The sequence below is a fragment of the Barbus barbus genome (genome assembly GCF_936440315.1).
Source record: "Barbus barbus genome assembly, chromosome: 6".
Taxonomy (NCBI): Eukaryota; Metazoa; Chordata; class Actinopteri; order Cypriniformes; family Cyprinidae; genus Barbus; species Barbus barbus.
Genome location: NC_136734.1, coordinates 26,368,225 through 26,377,171, shown reverse-complemented (window position 1 = coordinate 26,377,171; position 8,947 = coordinate 26,368,225). Strand labels below are relative to the sequence as shown.

Sequence of the window (8,947 nt, the reverse complement as noted above, 5' to 3'; positions counted from 1 at the left end):
ATGCAGGAACAGTTTTCACTGACTGTGTGAGTCACAGGATTGTGTTTAGGAAACTACAGTACAAAAAGAACAAATAAAATCTCTACAGAAATAGGTATAGGAAGATCAAGAATCCTCCCAAAGGCAGACAGGCAAGCAACAACTGGCCAGCATTGTTAGAGCTGAATGCATGGGTAAAGGTATTGTCTACTCTACTTTTTAAAAAGTTGAAATAAAAATGATCTGTGTAAAAATGACTGAACAGAAACGAACTGTTGCTATTTCCATTTTATTACTATTTAAATTCTAATTCAATTCCTAAGCTTGAACTGATTTTATTTTTTATTTAGTTTTTTTTTCAGGAAATTCACGTTAGGCTACTCCAAATGTCATTTAAATCAGAAGAAAATCTGTCAAGACAAACTTGAGAGAAAAAAATGGTTAATGTCTTGAAGTTTGAAGGTTTGTATACCTTACAATCAATCAATAGATTTAAAGCTAAAACAATTCAGAGTTAGGGTACATTTATTAAGAAGTTTGTTTTTATTTTATTTTATTTTGGGGGGTGGGGAGAAGGGGAGAAGGGTGCATTTATTTATTTATTTATTTATTTTGGTATTTTGTGATAATTTTGTTGGGAGTTGGAGTAGCCTACTTTTTTCTTTTTTGGGGAATTTTTTTAAAAGTTTTTTCATATTTTTCAGTTATGATTGAAAATGCATCTGTTTTCATATATATAGAGGATGTGATGACAAACATGTTTTCTTTGTCTATTTTGAGTGTGTGCGATGAGTATACGACAGATTGGAGGTTTGGATAGGGAGACATTCACACTGTTTTGATATGGTTTATGTGAGTGTAGGTAGGGGGTGTGATAACTTCAAATTATGAGTCACCGCAAGCGTGTGCTGAGAGCGGCGCGCGTGTCCTGCTGGAATCTTCGGCAAACACGGAAGAAGCGGCACAACACGGCGGTTAACGCCAAATAATGGCCTGGATACCGCAATTGTAGATACGAACGGCGATCCAGATCCACTGAGTCCAGTCCTGCGTGCTCTGTTTCAGCAGTGATGTGAGGTGGGCTTACAGAGCTCTATAGCGCGGCTCTATTTCTACAGGATCAGCAAATACTCTCTGTATAGGTATGCGGTATCAAGTGTTAGGGTTATTTTTATACTTCTGTCAGTTCTGCAGGTTTTTCCTGAGGAAAGAAGTATGCATGACAGAGCAGAATTGATACTGAATCAATTTGACCTGAAAGTCCTGCGCATAGATGCGTTTTGGATAGGAGTTTGATCACACGGGCATCTCAAAGGTAGGCAAAAAAATAACATTTGCATGTGGAGTTTTGAATAGGCTACATCGCTTGTCGCTTAAATACAAAATATGAAGTAATTATATAAGATGGTTTTGACGGAGGAGTTACACGTAATTACCTCTTTCTTCAGAGCACTCATGTTTTTATAATGCAAATGATCGTTTAAAACACGATGACCTGCTAAACTCTCTTGAAGATACAGTCGGAAAGCACTTATTGTGTCCGCCAGTGCTAATGTGATATGGGGTGTTGTGTTGCTCTATTTTAATTCATCTGCTGAACTTCATTTATAGCACAAAAAGAATTGCAATTTGATTTTGAATGCAATGCACTGGAATTACTTGAAATGAATATTGCTGCAAGGTACTTTCGTAGCCCTAGTTTTAAATTGTCTTTGGAGTTTGAATTTGAAATTGAAGTGTGGCTAATAGGCTTTGCTATCAGATAGGTAGAAACATAACTCAAACATAATTTTCATTAGAATTGGTGTACAATTATTAAAAAAGGTTCTTGTTCATTTTTAGGTGTTTAACGTGAGGAAATGCAGCTCTATTTAAATCTATAGAGGATGGGATGGTAACCTTGGCATATCATTAGCGAAACATAAAAGAAGTGTAAGGGTGATCACATGTGACCTGTAAGCCAACCATATAATGGCTCTTTTGTTATCCCTTTAATAATTTTATCTGCAGTCACATAGAAGCACATGCGTAGTTGCATGAAATGAATCACACCTGTTAGGATATTGCTCATGAGTTAACTTATAAAACAGCTATTTTTGGCTATCAGACTTTAATTATAGCTCATTCCAAAATTAATATGTAGCAGAAAAGCAGTCAATTATTTTTATATGAGATATTTCACAGAGTGTGTTCAGTGTATTCTCATTCACTGACTTCCATTCAAGCAGAACAGCTTCCGCAATATGCATTTTTAAGCCATTTTTCACCTGGGGGAGGTGCTCTGATGGCCCATCTCTATGGTTTGCTCAGCCTGTATTTTTCCTTTTCTGTTTAGATTTTGGTTAGGCAGAATATTTGTGAGTATGTGGTTGTCTTGAGAATGTTTTCCCCAGTCAAACCAGTTATAAAAATCACATTTTATAGGTACACCTTTCTGACATTAGTGCAATTGGTTTGATGACTGTTTTGAATATTTGGGGGCAGATCCTAATAAAAATGTTAATTTTAATGTATTCTTTGCTTTTTAATTCTGATTTAGCCCAAAGTAGAGTAGATATTTTCAATGTTCTTCAGTGCTCATTTTTCTGTTTGATAATAAAAATATGTGTTAATCTCTGAGATCAGGACGAAATCGTACCATTGGTGTTTTGATGGTTGACTGTCAAGTTTGACAGTAACTCTCTCTGTTAAACAAACCGAAAGCTTATGTGTTTTTGTGTCAGTTGGTTCTCTGCATTGTCTACCAAACAGAGCAGTCTGTTGAGGGCTTGTCTGAGCACAGCGCCTCATTTATGCTTTCCAGCAACATTGTTCAACTAATAAATAACCTCAGGCCTTCAGAGAAGCAGTATGGTTCATTTCCACATTGTGAAATGTCTTCTTTTTCTTTTCTTTTTTTTACTTAACTTTAGTTGAGTTAAATGATGGTACACATCATATTTTCCAGAGTTCCCCAGAATTGTCTATGTATGATTAGACTGTTATAAACGCAGAGATATCGGAATGCCATAAAAGAAAAAGCTTTCACTTCCTGACACTCCTCTGCGAGTCTGAACAGGACTCACCCCGTTCCTCAACTGTTACTCAGTTGTGGTTTGATTAAAGCCTTTCTCACATCCAAAGTTGTTATCCAAGAATCTAATGCTGACCCATTTTTGTTAAATGCGGTATTTACTTGTATTATATACCAACCTCATATTATAAAGATGATGCTGCTGTATGTAGGCCTAGTTTAACTGATTTGTAGTTTATTAGTTTCACCCAGTTTATGTAATTAAGTTAGATCGTTGTGGATTTAAGTGCTGGTTGATCTGTTCATTTCATTCTAAATTGAAATTGAAATGTTAAACAGTGTCCTGAAAAAATCATGTATTTCAAATAAGTTATAACTAAATGATCTCACCTAAAAATGAAATGTAAATTTCAAACAAAATATGTGGGTTGCAATGCAATCTAATTAATCTGTTGGTTCAATCTAATTGTTCTCTGTTTATCTGTGGTTCATCATTATGTTGCTCAGATTAGTGAGCAATGAGCATGTATATGTGTACTATACCTTCTGCGTGTTTGCCATGCACACTCAAAGAATATCTCATGAAACCTCTGCTTCTGTAGAATACATAAGATATTTTAAGGAACATTTAGCCCCCCAAAAGAACATTGGTGACTATAGACTTGCAATGTAAACAGTGAGACATTTCTCAATATATAAATATGTTCTTTTATGTTCTATAGAAGAAAGACAGACAGATTTGATAAACACGAGGGTTAGTAAATGATGACAGAATTTTCCATTTTGGGTGGGACTGTCCCTTTAATAATAAATAGTACTCAGTGATATGATTTAACATTTATCATAATGGCATCTTTTCAAGAAGTAATCTCTCAAGTTTCCTCTTTTGCTAAATTTGTCAGAGTGATCTAAAGATGTCAACGCTTTTACCATGATTTTGTATAAAAATAGCAATTTGTTAGCATTTAAAAACACTGTAAGTTGACGCATCTAGGATCAGTATAATTTGACGGAAATGATGTCTAAACACACTGTAGTATATTCTCTGGAATATTTGAGATCTTCTCTGGGTTTTGCTGGGTCACTTATGCAACAGCGAGGTGGCTTTTCCCACACTTGAGATTGAAACACTGGCCTTTGTTTGTGCTCGGAGTGTGCGCTAGTTAAACTCACTTTGATAAAAGTCAAGGTTGAAGGAAATACATACACAGCGGGATGTAGTTAACAGAACCAGTTCCAGAAGTATGATTTAATGCTGAAGGTATGCATTAGGAGTCATGCTCTAGAGCCCCTGATGTATTGTCACACACATATAGGTCTTACGGTCTGTTAAACTTTTCAGCACACAAACATTCACAGTAAAACAGTCACTCAAATGTTCCTATTAAACTGCTGCTGAACTTTTATAAGTTTTGACAGCCAAGACAACAGAGACATGATATAGTCATCTATGATATGTGTGCAGGGCAAGTCAAACATGCCAAGACTAACAAACCCTGATTATTTTCTGACTCTTTCCAAATTATAGTTTGTTTATTATCTTTCACTTCTTATTCAATTTTGTAACATTTTTTTTCTGTTGTCTTCCCTTCTCTTATTGAATCCCACTTTTAACTTTGACCTAAAGAACCCATGTGTTATGTAAGTGCCACTTAATTTGAATGAGTTTTTTTTACTTTGAAGGTTGGCTCAGTTCATAAAACGCAAGCAAACAAAAAGAGATAGTAACACTTTAGGGAAAACATATTCACTAATATTTAACTAAGAGTTTTCCCTCAATAAACTCCTAATTTGCTGCTTATTAATAGTTAGTACAGACAATATGCCAGTCTTGTCCTTTGTATGAGATGTTAAACTGAGGTCCTGACTCTCTGTGGTCATTAAAAATCCCAGGATGTCCTTCGAAAAAGAGTAGGGGTGTAACCCCGGCATCCTGGCCAAATTTCCCCATTGGCCTCTGACCATCATGGCCTCCTAATCATCCCCATACACTGATTGGCTTCATCACTCTGTCTCCTCTCCACCAATAAGCTGGTGTGTGGTGGGCGTTCTGGCGCAATATGGCTGCCGTCGCATCATCCAGGTGGATGCTGCACATTGGGGGTGGTTGAGGAGACCCCCCGCCCCCCCCCCCCCATACCCAGAAAAGCACTATATGAATGTAACGAATTATTATTATTAATATGCATGCTAATAAGCAACTAGTTAATAGTGAGAATTGGACCTTAAAATAAAGTGTTACCAAAGAGATATTTAAAATTTATATTGTAATAATAGATGGGGACCAATTTTTTATGGATTTTCAAATATTTTGGAAAGAAGTCTCTTAAGCTCACCAAAACTGCTTTTATTAATATTGAAATATCATTACAATTTAAAATAACTGTTTTCTATTTTTAATGTATTTTAAAATGTAGTTTATTGGTGCCAAAACTGAATTTTCAGCAGCAATTACTCAAGTCTTCATTGTCACATGATCCTTAAAATCTTTCTAATATCTCCAGTTTGCTTTGTAACATTATGAATGTCTTTCTTTTCACTTTGGATCAATTTAATGTCAATGTTGATCAATGTAGTGGATCAGTTTTGAGTTATTATATAGCACAGTGTATTTGCTAAATACTCTCTCTTTTTCTCCCAAACTGCAGGCATACTGGATTTTCAGCATCTAAAACGATGGCAGGATTGTTGTCCTGATAGGAATACTGTCTTTCTGGATGTGGCCTTCAAATGTTTATATGAAAAGACACTGAGCCAATGAAGAATTTTCCACAAGAAAGGAACAAAGCGTCCTGACTTTGTCCACATTGGTTTTGAATGCTAAGTGCGTTGTGATTTTTGTCTCTCCTTCACGTGTACAGTCCATTTATTTTATTTCACCTCTCCTTTCTTCCCTTCACCCTGCTGCAAGGTCTGTCTCTCTGTTGTTCGGGAGGACGCGGTGGGTCCGACATGTCTGCCAAAGCCCCCATATACCTTAAACGTCGAAGCCGCAAAGGAAAGAAGGAAAAGTTACGTGACATTCTTTCGTCGGACATGATCAGCCCTCCACTGGGAGACTTCAGACACACCATCCACATTGGCAGTGGCGGGGGCGCAGATGATCTTTTCGGTGACCTGTCCTTCCTACAAGGTAAATTTCACCTGTTACCAGGTCAAGAAGGTCACCAGGGGTCATACCAACTAAGTCGCACAGCGAGTGTGAGCAGTCACCCGCCGGCCTGCGAGAGCTCTCCGCTTTTGAAAAATGCCTTGTCACTTCCTATCATTGGAGGGGTGCAGGCGCTCACCCTTCCGGCCCCGACGGCCACAGCCCCTCTGACTTCAACAGCGACGGCGGCCACTGAGGTCCCAACAGCACCGTCAACGACCCAATCGCCCCCAACATCTCCATCTCTCGCTCCACCTCCCAAACCTCCCAGACTGCACCTGGAAGAGAGGAGCGTGTCACAGAATACGTCACTGCCTGCATCTCCGAACCGCTCTCCACTTAATTTGCACACATACGAACAAAGTCCAGATCCTGAGGAAAATGAGAAGTATGTGAAGGATGGAGATGAGGAGGAAAAGCCCTATCTATCCAATGCTGGCTCTATGCTTTCCCTCCATCTGGACTTGGGGCCATCAATCCTAGAGGATGTGCTTCAGATCATGGACAACCAGAGAACAGGGACATTCAGTGGGGGACTTACACCGAGTGGAAGACAAGAGATATATACCTGAAAGTGAACAAGAGATCCGAGTCAAAGCTTGATGGTACCTAAATGGAGTAATCACTTCTTCTTCATGTATTTGCCCTCTGAGAAAACTCATTTACCTGCTGTAAAGTTGCATTTTCTTGGAAATTTTGAAATTTTATGCTCATTATACATATAATCTTTGGAAAAGACCTTTGGAAGCTCTAGGATTGGATCTGTTCTATCATTGGATTTCTCTGGGTTCAAACGGTATTCATTTTTCTTCATTTTGGACTACAAGCTATACACCAATTCTGGCTACTCTTAGATACATTTTGAAACATCTGAAAGCATTTAAGCAAGCACATGTAAAACTACCTGCACTGTGTATGTACTATTACAGAGCAACACTACAGGAAAAGAAAAACTGAAATTTTTCTCTTTCAAAGCAGCAATGACATCATCTCCCCCTCTGTGTTGTTGCAATTTGTGTAATCGGGTAAAAATGCACAGCTCCTCCCTAATGATCTGGACACAAACACATGCCAGGAGGCCTCTGCATCTACACCCTGGGATTGTAACTTTCTCTTTTTGTTGGGAGTAGTTTTCATTGTTCCAAAACAGAAACCCAACGGCTGTTTTTTTTCACGGAGCAGGAATATGGAATGTTTTCCTTTCATAAAATACCCTTTTTTACTGTGTATGGTTGTTGTTGAGGTGTCTGCAATCCCTCAGGCTTTGACAGATGATCACTTTTCTTTGGCAGCAGTGTTTTTTTCTTTCTCTGACTTGAGTGGTGTGCCTTAAGGAAGGGTTTGTGTTATCTTGGTACCCCCCCCACGTAACTCACCCTGCATGGGTTAATAATGCTCTGTGCTTCCTGTATTAGTATTATTTTTTTTGTCAGATTCTAAGTTCAGATAAATAACTTTTTTTTTTATTAACTCAAAGTGCATCAAACCATCAACAAGGAGAGCTTAAAAGAGCAAACATTAGCAGAAATAGTCATATTGCAATCAAAATTATATGATGCTACCTTTGCACTGTAACAGCAATAACAAAATCTACTGTACTTGATTTACACTCATAAGTTCTCATATTTAAAAAAAAAAAAAGCTATTTGAGATTTGAAACATTCTCATTTTTTCCTCTTCACAAAAGCTTTGTTCCAAGTAGCAGTTCTGTGCACTTAATTTAATTTTTGATATACAGCTGATCTAAAAGCAGATTAAATGAACAGACAGACAAATTCCATTTGGCTAAGTACTTATTTTTGTAAGAATTAGAACTAATTTCATTACGTTAAATATTATAATACTTAACTGGGACCTAAATGTTAGACATAAAATAAATATATTTTATAATTAATCATAACTCTGTGTTTATTTGACATTTTCTTAGATTACATTAACCAGACATTTGTGACCTAAAAGTTCTCATAGCCACTTTACTGTTCAAATGAATTGAAAGAGACAATAAACACTTTTTTTAAGATTAGGTTTAGGACAACATGTATAGCTCATATAATGCGTATTTAATTAAGGATGATCAGGGTTACTGAGGATCTTATGATTTGCATCACTGAAGCGCAATTACAACAACAAAAAAACAGTAAATAAAAGTACAATACCATTTCAAAATTCAGACCAATATTAAACAACTGGGTAAGTATAGATGGGTATGTGTAAATATAAATAGGCAGATGCATTGCTAAAAAAAATAAGCATCTCTAAAATACTTTTCTGCTCCACCACAGCAAAATACTATGATCATTTATGTTGTTTAATGTCAATGCTATTTTCAGTTTGTGGAAAAAATACAGACTTGGATTATTACTGGATTGTAGATTAAACTGAAAATGTGATGTTCTTACATTATTGACATGACTTATATCACAAATACATTACATTCTTGGCAAAGACTTTTTTTTTTTTTTTACCATAAAATGCATCATGTGTTTAGACTGAAGTGGAAGCAGCTGCACCTCTGTGAGGAATACTATAGCATTGCTGCCTTATCAATAAAAGTGAATCATTAATGCCTTTGACTACACGTTAACCCTGTGTCATGTGCCTCTACAGCACTTGTTCAGATCTGCACCAAGAGACATTTTTGCCCATGTGTTGGTGTTTATTGGGCTTTATTTTGTCAGATTCTGTACTAGATGTTAAGTGGATGTTTGCTGCTGGTGCTGTACATACTACAATAGGCTTACAGGATAAGACATAGAGACAGAAACATAATGGTGAATAAATGCTGATTTCTGATCCAACAGTGA

General features: G+C 37.0%; 1 protein-coding gene across 4 annotated transcripts; it reads left to right on the top strand.

Moving 5' to 3' along the window:
* Window positions 1–868: 868 nt before the first annotated feature.
* LOC306871393 (cdc42 effector protein 2-like) lies at window positions 869–8,947 on the top strand. Of its 4 annotated transcripts, none has more exons than XM_079419278.1 (4): window positions 869–1,056; window positions 1,166–1,294; window positions 5,641–5,816; window positions 5,904–8,946. In XM_079419278.1, the coding sequence occupies exons 3-4, from the start codon at window positions 5,810–5,812 to the stop codon at window positions 6,713–6,715; spliced, it is 819 nt and encodes a 272-aa protein (XP_079275404.1). In that variant the 5' UTR covers window positions 869–1,056; window positions 1,166–1,294; window positions 5,641–5,809; the 3' UTR covers window positions 6,716–8,946. The 4 variants fall into 4 exon arrangements, with proteins under 4 accessions (XP_079275404.1, XP_079275405.1, XP_079275403.1 ...); XM_079419279.1 differs by having other exon boundaries at window positions 896–1,056; window positions 1,174–1,294; XM_079419277.1 differs by having other exon boundaries at window positions 913–1,294; window positions 5,904–8,947.